General features: G+C 50.6%; 1 protein-coding gene across 3 annotated transcripts in view; it reads right to left on the reverse strand.

Annotated features, from left to right (window-relative positions):
- The window catches only part of PCGF3 (polycomb group ring finger 3), a 54,216-nt gene that overhangs the window by 12,573 nt on the left and 25,171 nt on the right, over positions 1–16,472 (reverse strand). For all 3 annotated transcript variants that reach the window (XM_045991767.1, XM_045991776.1, XM_045991757.1), the window contains 3 exons: positions 14,412–14,467; positions 5,088–5,198; positions 4,129–4,217 (listed from right to left, as the gene is read on the reverse strand). In XM_045991767.1, coding sequence (XP_045847723.1) covers positions 4,129–4,217; positions 5,088–5,198; positions 14,412–14,467 — 256 coding nt within the window. The remainder of the gene's footprint in view (positions 1–4,128; positions 4,218–5,087; positions 5,199–14,411; positions 14,468–16,472) is intronic.

Below are 16,472 nucleotides of genomic sequence, written 5' to 3' on the forward strand. Positions count from 1 at the left end.
CAGATGAGTCTCAGCAGAACACAGACCAATTTCATGAAAGATCAACTTGAGGAGATTACCTAAAAGAAGTAGAGAGCAAGATATCCATTAAAATAACAAAACAAAGAAAGGGTGAGGGGGTAAGAGACTGAGGGGGTCTAACACACACACAACAGAAATTCTGAAGGAAGAGGGGAGAACAAGGGAAAGGCAAAATTTAAGTAACGACTAAGGATCAAAACGATGGAGCACAAAAACTCTCAAATTTAGGAAGTAAAGACGCCAAAACAAGAGACATGAAGGAAACCTACACCCGCACAGATGAATGTGGGGAAGAGGCCAGGAAGGCGCAGTAGGTGGGCCTCCAGACGCAGACACTGTGCCTGGAAAGCGCGGCAGGAAGCAGAGAAGTGGCCACTCAAGAGCGAGGATGAAATGAAACAGACGAGGAGAGGGGACCCTGGTCTGGGAGGGAGATGGGAGCAGCCGTGGGCAGGTGAGCAGGCAGGCGGGCGGGCCGCCTAGTTCTATCCGGATTGTTTAGCGAGTGTGGCTGGCTGCTTTCTAGTTTTTATTTGGAAGAGTGAAGGGGCGTGATTAGTCAAGATAATTTTGAGAAAGAAAAATAAGGGGGTATGTGCCCCATCAGAAGCCACAGCTTCACAGGTAAAATAATTAAATAATTGCAACTTGGTAAATTCCTTGGGGTTTAGGCACAAGGGGAGACAGGAGCAGTGGCACAGAACAGAACTGACCCCAGCACGGACAGAAGGCTCTTATCAGATAGGTGAGGAGGGCCTATTAGCCAATGCTGATGAGCCAACTACTCAACCTGGAGGAAAAGAGACTTAACCTCCTCTCCAGCTGCACTCAAATCACCTGCTGGTGGCTTATAACCTCACTGAAAAAGTAAAACTTTAAAATATTTTACAAGAAAATGTAGGAGAACATATTTATGACCTTGGGGTAGGGAAATTTCCTGAGATAACAGAAAGAAACACTAATGAATTTCATTACTTTGAAAAAGCAAAGCTTTTTTATTACTGCAAAGCTCTTAATACTGATGAGTCCATGCCAGAGCCTGAAGGCCAAGCACAGTTACCGGGGGCAAGCAGGCCTCAGACAATGCGAGGAGGCATGTCAGACTGCCCAGAATACACAGTCTATGACAGAATAAGTAATTTGATAAAAAGTGGAGGCCCCGAGAGAACCAGGAGACATTTGAAAAGACGCTCAACACCACTGGTACATACACGGAGACAGCAGTGAGGACGACAACCAGGCGTCATGTCTGGGAGCAGCGAGTACAGTCTGGAAGGGTGCAAGGAGACCTCGCTGGCCATGCCAGTCGGCCCCTCAGGTGTCTGAGCACCAGAGGGACCAGGACACTGGACAGAAAGGTCAGTGAGCAATGATACAGCGTCACCCTGCACTCCATGGCTGTGCACAGAGCACACAGCAACACTATGTGGTGACATCATGCATCCCCAAATTCTCGGAAATATAATTGCAACTGAAAGAAGTCAGCTGTAGAAAGACACACGTTCTGTTTCCTATGGTTTACGGCTACACACACAGATGTACGCACAAACCTAGTGACCCAGCCCAGCACACAATTCTCTGTTCACTGGGCACAGGAGCCCCAAGCCTTGCGTCCTCCTCCCTAGTTGACCAGCGTGTCCCACAGGCTCCCTTTCTCAAGTGTCCTGAGCCATCCCACTGCCCAAGCCACAGATGCTGCCTGGTCGCCTTCCCATCTGGCCCCCTGGCCTCCCCGAGCCTTCTGCTCCACTGAGGGTTCCACACTCACTGACTCCTCCCTCCTCAGCCAGCCCTGCTGCAAGGCCCTGCTCCACCCCACCCTCCCTCCCTCTTAACACCCCTGCCCTGACCTGCACATCTTCCCTCGCAGATGCTGCCTGCCTCCCCCTGCTCACCAGCTGGGAGCAGGGTAGGGCCCAGACAGGGTGGGTGCTCAGGGCTTGTGGGGTGGTACCCCCCCTCACTGTCCCACAGGGCTGAGGCCAGCCCCTTGGCCACCAGCACAGCACAGGCACACACTGTGCCCGGCATCCCCCAAACCTGGTAGGGGTAGGCATCTCCAGATTGGCCCTGGCTCCTCCTCTCTGGGGCCTGGACATCACAGCCAGCCATGCTGGGCTCATCGCGTGCTTCCCAAGTGAGCAGGGAGTGGGGCTGTGGCCATGCTGCCTGACGGTTCAAAGCTCTCACAACCCTCCTGTGGCTGTTTGTGCAGGGACCCCACAGGTCAACGGCACCTCTGGGGAGAGACAGCCCATTTACTCAAAAGCAGGCAGAATGGGGGCCTTATACAGGGCCAAATTCTTCCTGAAAGTAGGTGTATATTCTAATTTTCTTATGTTTTACTCTAGTGACTCTCCAGTGCACCAGAATCTGTGCTTTCCTCCAGGCCCACCTGGGAGCAGCCCAGGGTGGGCGCTGTCCTGTCCCATGGGCAGGGAGAAACATGCTCTGGATAAGGGTGGGAACAGGGACAAAGGCAGAGGGCAGAGAAGGCAGCGAGAGGGTTAGGGTGCTGAGCCATCAAGGTGTCTGAGCAACACTTCCAGTGGACAGAAACACCACAGGTGCTCTATAAGGAATGAATTCAGAATCGCGCCAGGCATTAAGATTCTCTTCTGAACAAATACCTAGGACTGCAGCCCAGCCACGGTTCAAGAACAGTAACCCCTGAGAGCTTCGAGTGTCAGCGCTGGGCCTGAGGACTCCAGCCTGCTAGCATCTCGGACTTGGGGGCTCGTACTTCTCTTAGCTGTTTCTCTTTTTCTTTTGCTCATGCTTAGTGTGAAAGGTGCACAATTCAGTCAAGTCATCTGAGCGTCAGAAGAAGGAAGTGTTTGTCTTCAAAGTTATTCCGAATTTAGAATCTGACACCCAGTATCATGCAGCCCCATATGGGAAACAGGGGGAGACTCAGAGTTCATTATGCACATACCCTCTCTGAAAAGATGTGAAGAGGGATGCTTGTCCCCCACAGAAGAAACACAGACTCCACAAAACAGGAAGATGGGATAAACCCAACAGTATGAGCAAAAGCCCACATAAACCCATACTACCTTTTGTTAAATCTAAATTATTGGGGCGCCTGGTGGCTCAGTCACTGAGCATCCGACTCTTGGTTTCAGCTCAGGTTGTGAGAAGCACAGAGGGGAGTCTGCCTGAGCTTCTCCCTGTTCCTCCGGCCTTCCCTGCACCCCCGCAGGCGCTCTCTCTCCAGTACATAAATAAATGTTTCTAAAATAACGTAACACCTGATTATTCAGGTTTTTTTCTTATGTTCTTCCATAACGTTTCAGTGGCTTCATTTAGCCTCACACAATTTCTTACTAGAATATTCTTAAGTTTTTCTCAGTCCTGTGATGAGGCCCCCCCCCACACCTGCTGAGACTGAGATGACCTCATCCCCTGACAAGTGACGACAAGTTCTACCACTGCCCCTGCTGACAGTCTTAGGTTATGTGAGACAACGGGGTGACGTGAGAGGGACAGCGTTCTGCTGTGTCACACACATCTCGGTCTGTCTCAGTGAGTGCCCGGACTCCTCTGAGCCATGCTGAGTAACAGCTGAGACTGTGCACTTTCCTGTCTTTCATGTTAACGAGATGATTCTAATTTCGGTATGATGACTGTGAGAGCTTTCCAGGTCGGGTATCCTATGGAAAGGTCCAGTACCGTGGGTATGAGATTGGATCACAAGCTTTAACAGCATCTCTGTGACTGTTTCCTTCTCCTTTTTGCATGGCGGATGCAGAGATCCCTCAATGCTGCGTTGTTTCCTTTCCTCTAACACAGGCGGGACTGCAGCTCTTTGATACTGTATGTGCAGGGGCACAGAATGCCTGGCATGGGATTATCCCACCTGGGCAGTAGTGTGCAGACGGTGGACTTCAACTGTGTCATATCTAAAATGTTTTGTAGTGAGCATTCATCACTTTGGCAATTAAAAAGAAAAGATAAAGAAGGAAAATCTAAGGAAACGTGTTGACATTTGAACGTGTCGACTTTCTTGGCTACTTGGCCTTTTCTCTGTAAATGGAAGAAACACCCCCTGGGGCAGTTAGGGTTTTCTGAAGCCCACCACAGTGCACACACAGCAGCAGCACCCACCTGCTCGTCACTTCTGTGGTAGTCATTGTCCTCTTCCTGCTTCTCTTCTGCTGCTTCTTTGTTTGAACTGTCATCTGCTTTGGTTTCACCTTTCAGCAATAACAGGAGATATTATATTATGAAAACCAGAATGTCAAACCATTATTTTTTTTAACTGTACACTATACTCAAAATGCTACAAAAATTCATTCAAATAAGACAGTTGCACCTTCAAAAGGATATGAAATCGGGGAGAGCTGGATAGGGCACCTGTTAAAACACGGTGTCCCTTCAAGTGTGGGGGTCCCAGGAAGCTGACATCAGCTGTACGTGGGTCTGTGAGCGTGTGTACAAGGGCACAGCAGGCAAAGGCTGGTGGGGGCAGTGAAAGGGGCAGAGAAACCCTCGCACCCAATACTACTCAGTGCTTAATACACCGACTACTGACTAGGTAGCACAGGGCCCCTACAATCTTTATCGTTCCAACACTGCTTTTACAAGTAAGTGGCTGGGACAAGACCCCTGGCTTCCCAAACAGCCCCCAACTGCCTCCCTCTGCCTCTACAGGGATGCAGCATGCAGACCCTGCTTTTCCTTGGGGCCAGACAGGACCTCTCCTTTCTTCTAACATTGTTAGACATACACAGGGTGGTCTAGAAACTTCTCAGGAACCCCTGTGGGTCACTAGAAAAACACCACGGCATAAAATACTTGAATAATTTGTTTTAATATGTACCAACTTGAAAATACCACTAATTTTACACTGAAGCAGGACAAACTGAAGGGAAGTCTCAGCAGACCCACGTGCACAGCATCCCACCTCCAGGTACTCATGGGAGCCCCCTGTCTCCCGTTTCTCAGCTGGGCCCCAGAAACTCCCAGGTTGTACCACAAACTGTGGAGGGGGCATAGGGCATCCTGAGAAAGGGGTTCCATAGCAAAGCCCGGCCTTGGCTGCAGGCACGCCGGAGCCTACTCACCGTTCCGATGGGGATCTAGGTGCTGTTTTGCAGAACAGGTCTCCCCTTTGATATCTCCAGGCACTTCCATGCCTAACTTGTGGTAGAATTCCCTCTGTTTCCTCATTTCCGCTATTGAAATGAATATATACTCTTAATTTTAAGAAGGCAGGGAATCACATGAAAATTCTGTTCACAAATGTCATGTGAAGCAAACAACTGATCCGGATCTGGGGGGTTTTGACGGCTGCCACTAACGAGAAGACAACTCTGGACTGTCACCCTCTGAACCTCCGAGCCGCGGGGCCCTGACTGGAGGACGCACGGGGCACCAGGCTGAAACTGCCAGCACTAGGGCATGGGGACACACAGACCCCTGACTGCAAGCTGCAGGCCACTCCCCACCCTCAGACCCAAGACTGCTATTCTCAGCACAGGGCATCTGCTCAACGTTCTGGGACTCCTCAGTGGCTAGCACACAGGACCCGCGGACCACTGGGTGGCTCAGTGACAGACTCGGGCTTTCTGGCACTGCCCGCATCGGAGTGCTGCTGACGCGCAGTGTCCTCTCCCAGCTACTGAGGGCCACCCGCAGTGCCAGGCGCGGGGTAAAGAGTGGCCCCTGGTGTCTGTGGCATGCCATCACAGCTCACTGAATCCTGGGGAGGCAGTGGAGCCGCCCCTCAACCGCAGGAAGGTTCCTTTGGGGGCAGAAGCCACGCCACCACACTGCCTTCCAGTCCCCTCCTCAGAAGTGATGTCAGCCAGCACCCCCACTCCCCGGGGTTAGCAGGCCAGTCGCTGCCAGGTGCACCAGAGGAAGCCTCCGTGCAGAGTGGCGGCTGGGCCAGGAGAGGGCAGGGGCAGCAGGCTGAAAGGCCGACTCTGAGCAGAAAAGTATTGTAAACCATACACCCAGACAACGAAGCAACTAGTCATTGCTCGGGGCCCCACGGCAGATAACAAAGAAACTTTAAACCCAAGTTGCTCAAACTAATAGCCTCTAAATCACTCTATGAAAAACACTTCTGCGTACTTAACCCCATGACACTCTGTTGCACTTTTTTTTTTTTTTTTTCTTATTTTTTTTATTTTTTTTTTCTTTTTTTTTTTTTTTTTTCTTTTTTTTTTTAAAGATTTATTTATTTGACAGATAGAGATTACAAGTAGGCAGAGAGGCAGGCAGAGAGAGAGAGAGGAGGAAGCAGGCTCCCAGCCAAGCAGAGAGCCTGATGCGGGGCTCGATCCCAGGACCCTGGGATCATGACCTGAGCTGAAGGCAGAGGCTTTAACCCGCTGAGCCACCCAGGCGCCCCTCTGTTGCACTTTTTATCTGCACCTGTGTCTTCCCCTATAGCATGAGCTCCATGGGGCCAGGAATACGTCTTGGTCACATCCTGGACCTGCACCAACGCTCCGCACGACCGATCCCGCAGGAGCACATGGATGCAGGGGGACAACAGGCTCAGGCACAAAGTGGCCGCCCCTCAGAACTAAAGGGACAGCTCTACTGCCTAGAGGGGACATGGGGTGCTGGCACCATATACAGCAAAGTGCCAAACCACAAGACAGGTCTGGAAAATTTGGGATTAGCTCAGAAAGAAATGAAATAGACATATCTAAGCTAGCTCAGCAATAAAGGTGTGAAGAACAGGGTTTGCTGGCGTGAGGCCACTCCCACCAGCTTCTCCAAATACAGCGAGGTCCCGCCATTCAGTGCGCAAGAGTTCTCGCCTAACGCGCAAATGACGCTGCTTCCAATACCTTGTTTTAATTGTCATTAAAAAATTTTCACCTCTCAGAGTGAAGGAAGATTGAAATTAACAATACTCCATGTCAGGAATAGATCAGCACACAAATGTCCCTTGGGGTAAATTTTCAGCAAGGTAACTTGCTATTTAAAACTATTTAAAAACTTAACTGCTGGCCCCCAAAATTCTGCCGGTAATGCGTCCTAAAGAATAACCACCCTAGTGCATAAGGAGAGGGGGAGGCACACAGTCACTGGGGCCTTATTCACAACACTGAAGGGCCAGAAACAAGTCTGAATGGGGGCTGGGCCAGCAAGAAGAATGAGGCCAAGAAAGCCTCAGAATCCTTCTCAACGCTCCGTCCGAGATGCCATCCACTATGGACAGTCAACATGTGAGATAAACCTAATTTATCTGCTACCCTGGGATAAGGACTTCTGCTCAGTAGAATACTCAGTAGCCACTAAAAATGATACAGATTGGTGGCGTCTGGGTGGGTCAGTTGGTTAAGCGACCGACTCTTGATTTCAGCTCAGGTCTTGATCTCAGGGTGTGAGTTCAAACCCCACATTGGGTTCCATGCTGGGTGTGGAGCCCACTTAAAAATAAAAAAGATACAAGTCACATATTTTTTTTAAGATTTAGTTATTTATTTTAGGGAGAGAATGAGCGTGAGAGCGAGCAAGCACATGTGTGAGTGAGAGGAGGGGCAGAGAGAGAGGGAAAGGGAAAGAATTTTAAGTAGGCTCTCCACTGAGCACAGAGCCTGGTGCAGGGTTTGATCCCACAACCCTGAGATCATGACCTGAGCCGAAGTCATGAGTCTGACGTGCAACTGAAAAAGCCACCAGGCGCCCCAAGGTCCTACCTATTATTGGTGTGGAACAAGCACAGTAGGTCATCATGGAAAAGACTGTGTAGCACGATCTCATTTTTTATAAAAATTACAATTTTATAATTTTATAAAATAATTTTATAAAATTTTATAAAAATTACAGATCCTGTAACTAGGATCTAGGAGAATCCAGGACAGTGATAAACGCAAGGCCATACTGGGCCCGAGTCCATGTCCTTCCCTCGCACTCTCAGCGCTCCTCAATGACGTGGGCACGTATGGGGTCCCATGGCCGACTTCACACTCGGGGTGAAAGCCAGCTCCCTCTGCCCCTGAATCGGGCCTGAGACGAGGACATCCACGTGCACCACTCGGACCGAACACCCCATGTGGAGCACTAGCCCGGGGGCTGGCAAGCGTCCCGTCGTCGGATGCAGCAGACACTGGGGCTGCGTGAGCTACGCAGCAACACCGAGGTACGACATAGGCAGGTCTGGAACTGGGAAGAAGACTAATGTTTTATGTAAGTATAACGAGTACATTCTGGCTCTTATTTTGAATAAGCTGTCATCTGTCAGATGAAGAAAAAAGGTTCACTTTACCTTCACGATCCCTTCTCTGATGCTCTTCCTTCCTTCGTGTGGGTCCAAGTTTCCGACCTCTGGCACCTCCTCGGCTTGGAAGAACTTCTTATGTGGTCCGACAAGCTCCCGCAACCTCTGGCTCCCAGAGAAGCTATTTCTCCTTGCCTTCTGCAGGACACACAACTCTGGCCGGTGGTTTCTTTTCTCAATACCAAACACTGTACTTTCCGGTCTCCTTGCTGGTGTGGCTATGGAGAAGCCAGGTGGATTTTTACCTTTGCTCCTCTGTAATAAGGTGTTTTCTTCCTCTGCCTCACTTAGTTTGATTACTCTGTAGATGGAAAATGATATGCATAGGTCTCGCGTTCTGGCACTGATCCTGACTGGTGTTCTCTGAGCGTCTGGGGTCCGGGGTTTGGTGTCCGATGTTAGTTTGAGGAAAATCTCAGTCATGATCAGCTCATGTGTTTCTGTTGCTCCTTCTCTTTCTCCTCTGCTTCTTGTGTTCCCGTCCCATGTATGGTACACCTTTGCGGCAGTCGCTCATCCTTGGAGACTCTGAATTTGGTTAGCTTCTGTTGACAGAACCCTACACAAGTCGTGTTACTAATTGGCCTGAGGCTTTCTTCATTTCTGCTACTGTGGTTTTATGTCTGGCATTTCTTTTTGCATCTTCCTTAGGGTTTCTGTCCTTCTGCTTACACTGCCCAGCTGTTCTGGTCCACGTTACCCAATGGAGCCTTTAGCATATTTGTTGCGTTTGTTTTAAATTCCAGTCTGACAATTCCCACATCCCTGCCATGCCTGGTTCTGGTGCTTGTTCTGTGTCCTGAAACACCACTTCTGTCTTTCAGTGAGCCTTGTCATGTTTTCTGGTAAGCCAGCTGCGATGTCCCGGGGAGAGGCCTTCAGTGACATGGTGGCGGTGGGGAAGAGGAAGGGCTCTGTGATCCTCAGCCAGGGCCTCCACTGGGGGCTTGGTCAGCGCGTCCCAGCTGTGTTCTTGTGCTGTGGGTGGGAAGACCAGCTCCCCTCGCTCAGCTAGTTTCCCCCGTGGGCAGGCCTTGGTAGAAGTGCTGCCGAATGGCTCCTCTTCTTCCCCTGCCGGAAGCACTGAGGGACTGTGGCTGAGATCCCGGGGGCGAAGCTCATGATACTGGATCCTCCTACAGGTTTCTCTCTCTGACTTGTCTGCATGGAGCCTCCAGCAATTCCTCAAGTACAGGCTTCTGGCCCTGTGCTGGTTCCCAGGGAGGGTTCCGCTCCAGAGTCTCTGCCCTGGGAAGCCGGGGCCCCCATATCCAGTTTCTCCAATCTTGGGGCAGCAGTTTCCCCTGTGTCCACCCTTCTTACAATCTAAGAAAAGTGGCTGATTTCTCAGTCTGTTCGGCTTATTTGTTAGGAAAGAGTGCTGACTTCCAAGCTCTTCATGAGAGGAACTGGAAACCAGAAGTCATGATACTTCAAAATATGGTAAAACTATAATTGAGGACGGTTTTTTGTACCATAGGCTGCTAACAAGAGAAACAGACTTCTTTTAGGGGGATGATATTTAATCGGGGTTTAAAGTTAGGGTTCCTTATCATCAAAACTGATTATACATGTTCATCTCAAATGAGATTTTACAAATTTTCATTTCTGAAAATGTCTTTTCACACAGAAATTCTGGCATCAGTCCACAAGCACACGACCTCTTGGGCTCATGCATCAGAGGGGGGTGCTCCCAGAAACCTGGGGGGCCTTTTCTCCTGGTGTCGGCCCTTGTGGCACCATCACACTGAGGGCTCGTCGCTCCTCCTGGAGGGTGGATGGAAGCACCACAGTCAGTGGACTCTGACATGTGGACTGAAGTCGAGGTCCTGGGCCTGTACCCAGAGTTCAGAAAGCAAGGCTGCTCCCAGTCCTCATGGGCTCGGAGATCTCCCGCCTCCTCTCGCTTCTGACGGCACCACGTCCAGAGAGCAGAGCCTCACCACAGGGAGTCTGTGCCCAAGTCGCACTCACTGCCTGACTTCATTAGGAGCACTGTTGAGTCTTTGGATAAAGGTACTTTCTGAAGTCCTTCAATGTTAAAGGTGCTTCTTTCCATTCTGAAAGTTTCCTCTCCCCACAGCTCCAAACCCCACCACACACACACACACACACACACACACACACACACACTTTGCCAGCCCGAAGCCTTAAAGGGCTGAATGGGAGGGAAAGTCGGGACGTTCAGCCTCCACTTTGGACAGGACCTCCAACGCCGGGGGATGGTGACATCTCAAAGAGTGAACGAAGTCTACCGTGGACACCACGGGTCCAGTGACACAGGAAAGAGTCATCTCAACAGTATTCCTGTTGGCGAATACGACGTCCCCCAGACACCTTCCATTTTCACAGGTGCAGTTTGTCCATCCAACTGAGCATCTTCCTGCCCCACACACGTTCCCGACCCTGCTGGCTGGAACACAGCTGAACAGATGCCACTTCTGGTTGTACTGGACTGGAAGTTTCTCACCCCTTGAAGATTCCTGGTGGCAGTTGCTCCGTGCGCACTGCTCGGAGAGACGTTTTCTCTGGTCACCGCAAGCTCCCCATGCGAACGGCAGAGCAGACTGGACACTCAGAACCACCAGCTTGGCTTCCTCCACGATGACTGATGCGGCTCCCAGAAGCTCCCTCCAAAGCCAGTCTGTCCTCTGGCTGCTGGTGTCAAACAACACTGGACTGAGGGTAAATGGCTCCCCTGTTTGGCTAACACACCGGCCAGTCAGAAACCTACTCCAACTGCAGCCGTATCTTCACTTTTTATTTTTGTGAAGAAATTCTGCTGTGATGAGCTACTCTATTTTAGATTTTTTTTTTCCTTCCTGCGTATTCAGTCTGGTTCTGCTCCTTTACCCCAGCACAGTGGCTCAGCATGGCGCCATTGGCTCGCAAGGACAGCTCCATCGACTCATCCCTGTGGCTTAAACAGGCAGCATCTGGAGCCCACACTTTCCTTCCTTCGGGTTCTGACGTGATGGGTAGGTGTGGACAACAGTCAGCAGTGGCACACGGCTCTCGAAAAGCTGGCGAGCTATGCCTGTGTTTCTGGATCCACGGTGTGGGAAATGGAGAGCCTCCCCACCCCAACCCCACCCCCTCTGCCACCAGTGCCTGCTCGGGACGTGACTCTAGCACAAATGATACAAAGAGGAGTAAGCACGCTGTGCTCCAGTAACACTACTTAACAGACAATGGAATTTCAATTAATGTAACTTTCACATCACAAATGTTATTCTTTTGACTTCTCCCAACCTTACGAAAGTGTAAAAAACATTCTTGGCTCATGAGCCCCGTGAAGATAGGCAGCAAGCCAGATCTGGGCTGTAGCTTGCCGACACCTACTCCAGCCAGGGCCAAGAGGCAAGAGAAAGAAATAAAAATGCAGAACCCTTGGCCTAGTGATTCTACTTCCAGAATAAAGCCCAATATGTTCACCCACTCCCATAAGAGTATGCAAAAGGGTGATTGGCACACCCCCTTCCCTTAGGTTAAAGCCAACCATGGGAACGTCCTAAGTATCTGTCAGAAGGGGTACAAGAACGGAAGCACCCATGCAGCCATCGTCAGATGGGCAGAGCCCCACATCCCGGCAAGGGCCTCTGTGGCACGCAGGCGGAAGGAGCTAACTACAGGCTGTGCAAAGCAGGGAGGGGTAGCCGACATAAAACATAGATTATTTGATTAAATTTTATAAAATATGGCCTCTTCAGGGCACCTGGGTGGCTCAGTGGGTTAAGCCTCTGCCTTCAGCTCAGGTCATGATCTCAGGGTCCTGGGATCGAGCCCCACGTCGGGCTCTCTGCTCAGCAGGGAGCCTGCTTCCCCCTCTCTCCCTGCCAGCCTGCCTCTCTGCCTACTTGATCTCTCTCTCCTCTGTCAAATAAATAAATAAAATCTTAAAAAAAAAATGTGGCCTCTTCAAAGGCAGATTTTCAAAAATTATTAAAAAAGGAAACAAAAGACAACTGAAAAACAAATTCTCCACCAAGAAGGCCTCGTCTATGGGGAACAGAGAAACAGCTGGCGAGAGGACGGCAGCAGGGGTGGAACCTGAGGAGGCGCAGCTCGGAGGCCCAGGCGGTAGCATGTGCAGCCTCCAGATCGGGGCCTCCACCTGAGAAATCAGGTGTGCAGCTATGGGCACAGCTGACAGGACAAAGGGGCTGCAGACAGACTGCAGCATGACAGTGGCCACACTGTCGAGGGTTTCAAAGCTGTGCTATTCTTGTGAAGAGCAACATGGGGCTAAAAGTCTGAGGGCCAGAGAAGCCGAGCCATCTGTCTGCCAGAAGAAAGACCCCAGCCCAAGGGGGAGAGAGGGCGACTGGCTCAGTCAGCCAGCATCATCGCACTTGCACATGGTCTCCACCAACGAGACCTCCATTACAACTGTGTCGCCGCGAATCTCACCCACGGACGGCACCTGGACTCTTTGGGGAGAGGACAGGAGGTCACCAAGAGGAGCCCAGAACCCACCTGCCGGGCAAGCAGGGCCACCCCAGACTCCTGGGGTGCTGTCGGAGGTCACGGATAGGAGCACCTGGGCTTCAGAAAGGACAAGGACCCCTAAACGCTGTGAACACATGTGTTTCCATCCACTGACGGTGGCTGGAGGGGCCCAAAGGCCCGGCCGGCTGTGTACAACTGAAAGACAAACTCAGTTCTGTCTGTTGATGTGAATGGGCCTCAGGAAGCCCGCAGTGATGCACAGCTCTGCACACGTGGTCTACCAGGTACATGGCCTGGGTTGGGCCAGAAGAGGCACATCGGGAGAGGCAGATCGGATTGCTCCTAACGAGCCCCAGACTGATACTCTGCGGGCAGGGTAGCTGCAGCAGCAGGACACACAGGCCAAACGCACCTGTTCAGGCAGAATAACTACCAGAGTGGGACTTGCCAGAAACACGAGCCAGAATCAGATCAGGCCTGCAGAGGCCAACAGTTCAGGAACCGGGGTACCCTCGGCAAGTCCAGACTTGGAGACAGGAGAGGCCGGGAGGGCACGGAGCAGTCGGCCTGGGGGCGACCTAACCCAGATCCTGACTGAAATAAGCTAAAACAAACTGGGAAAATGTGGTGTTCTCGAGGCAGTTAGAAATGCTAGCACTGACTGGCTGTTTGATACCAAGAGGTTACTATAATTTTCTTAGATTGATAAAGGTTTTGTGGTTATGTGTGTTAAGAAGAACCTTATCTTCTGGCAGAAGATGGGCAGGAACAGTGGATGAAACAGGACTCGCTGTGAGCTGGGAAACTGCGGATGTTGGGTAATAAACACATGGGATTCTGTACGTGCTTCTGCCTGCTTTTGTGTTTAAAATACTCTGTAATAATTTTTTAAGGTACTAGTGTTTTATTTTGATGTATTCTTTGCTTTAGGGCTAAAAACTTCGGGGTATCAAAAGATGACTGTCTCCATCTACATTTTACTCAGGAAACTTAAATTCTTCTGACATAAATGACCTTGTGAATGGTGAAGAAAAGACTAACAGCACTGTTAAGTCGGAAAAGCTAGATGAGTATCTTCTAAGCTTACACAGTGAGCTGTATATTCAATTACAACCCTCCTTTGAAACATTACAAGGAGAAAACAGCCAAAAGGAATCCCTAACATATTTTATCTCTGAAGGTCAGCGTACGGAGTTTCATCAGCAAGCACAGCACCCTTGGATCCTGAGTGGGACCCTGAGGCCAACGTCCTTCCCCATCGCCCCATTGCCCCCCCGAAGAGGGGCAGCAACACTCTCTGTGTTCAGGACTGCAGGAAAGTTTAAAAAAAGAACGGCTATTTCCACTTTCAGGATACTTATACTACACAGCATTTCTTTTTAATTCTCAATGAGATTGGACTTTAAATGCAGGTAAACTTTATCGACACCCCGGCTACCGGCGGTGTATCTGCGATTAGGGAGGCTGCCCCAGCGAGGCTGCATGCTCGACTCGGCCTTTCTGAACGCAGGAGCCGGCGAGGTGGACAGCGGAAGAAGCCAGCACCATGGTACTCGTGAGTTCAGCGCGGGGACAAGACAGGCAGTGCTGCTGCCACAGAGGGGGCCTCCCTCCAGGTCCAGGACCCCCATGAGGAAAGCCTCCCAGAGGCCATGCTACAGACTCCACAGTCTGAGAGAGACACTCTGACACTCACCTTCCTGAAGACCTGGAACCAGTTTGTAAACAATGTCCTGCATGGTTCTGTCATGACTGGCAAAAAGAACACAACAGGTCAGGTCAGCCAAAACACCCGGGCACATTTTCCCTTTACAACAGCAAAATTCACAATCGCAAATTCTAAATCTTGGTTGAATTTTGCTTCTAGTTTGCACTTAAAAAAATGTGCTAGCAGAAGTTATATATGATCTGAATTAATGCATCATTTAATTCAGGTTCTAGAAGCTTAAGAACATTTCAAGCAGCAGTGGCACAAAGATCCTTTAGGGGATGAGTGCCCTCTGCCTGCCAAATGCGGTGCCAACACAGAGCTGTGGCCTGGTGTGGTCTGTCCAGCCGCACACCGCCAACCCTGCCTTGTCCACTGGTGCTTCCTGGGGTCTCCACTAGACAGGAAGCTTTTCTTTAACGTTCTCAAAAATGCAGAGAAAAGGTGCTAAGATCAGGCCCTTCTGGTGGTCTTTATGATCTACCTACGAAGGTTTTCTGAAAAGATTACATGAGCACAGTATCTGAAATATAATACTCCAGTTTGTTATTTTTGAACATAAATTATTAATACATTGAAGTAACTGTTTTCAAACATCGTCCATTAAAATGAAAACCTTAAGAACACAGATAGGTACCTTGTAACCAACTGACAAACAGCTCTGCTCCACAGATCAGACATTTAGCTGCGAGAGCTAGGCCAGGACTGGGCACATGGCAGCCGCTCACCAGGCTCACAATTCTGCCAGAAACGCTGGGGGACCGGGTCCTGCAGAGACCACTGCTTGCTGCTTCCAACAACTCTAAAATTCTACTAGACACTGGGCTGACAACTCAGCCCGTGGCAGACGGATACAGGGTTTCTCAACCCTTCTGATCGTGCTGCACACTAAGAAATGCATTGCACGTCCCAACGCTCACATTCACGTGTGTGTACGGATGACAGACACATGCACATGGATAAGCATTTGGAACCACCGTGGGCCTGCAGCACACACAACTCCCTTGCTCGCTGACTCCACCCTCTCAGGCTTCATGGAAAGCTCACCCGATCCCTAAGGAGAGGATGCTGGACGGAACCTTGCCAAAGAGCTCTATCCTGGGTCCTCCGAATGACTGGGCTAGGCCCTGCCTGCATGGCCAGAGACCCACAGCGCTGAGTGGAGGGCTGGGAGGACTCTCCTCGGGGAGGGTGCCAGGAGGCACAACAGCACAAGGCCTTCTTCCTGGTGTTGGCCACATTTAGGCTCTTGCTATGGCAAGCCCTTGAAACAGAGCCAATTCCTTTGCAGTGTTCATGTTCACACTCCACGCTACAGGCCACATCCCTCTTAGCTCCTCTCTTGACATGGCCCACATGGCCAAGGTCCTTGGCTTGAAGTTGAAGCCTGGAAGGGCAGAGCTGCCTCATAGATCCTCCAGACCCTAGAAGCTCAGACTCAGCACCTGTCTGCGGCCAGCACACCATGGCATCATCTCACCTCCTAAGGCCTGAGCCACTGCCTGGGGCCCAGCATGGGGCCACCAGGCCCCGCTGCCCCACCTTAAGTGCCCTCTTCCCACTCTGTCCCAGTCCAAAGGTGAAGGCCCTTCCTTTGGGGCAACCTCACGGTCAGAGTGTAGCAGAATCAGAGCAGAAGTCTGGGCCAACACTTTGGAGAACAGTGTGGAGATTCCTCAAAAAGTTAAAAATAGAGCTTCCCTATGACCCTGCAATTGCACTGCTGGGTATTTGCCCCAGAGATACAGATGTAGTGAAAAGAAGAGCCATCTGTACCCCAATGTTTATAACAGCAATGGCCACGGTTGCCAAACTGTGGAAAGAACCAAGATGCCCTTCAATGGACGAATGGATAAGGAAGATGTGGTATATATACACGATGGAGTATTATGCCTCCATCAGAAAGGATGAATACCCAACTTTTGTAGCGACATGGACGGGACTGGAAGAGATTATGCTGAGCGGAAAGAGAGAGTCAAGTATCATACGGTTTCACTTATTTGTGGAGCATAACAAATAACATGGAGGACATGGGGAGATGGAGAGGAG

This window comes from Meles meles, chromosome 2 (assembly GCF_922984935.1).
Source record: "Meles meles chromosome 2, mMelMel3.1 paternal haplotype, whole genome shotgun sequence".
Lineage (NCBI taxonomy): Eukaryota > Metazoa > Chordata > Mammalia > Carnivora > Mustelidae > Meles > Meles meles.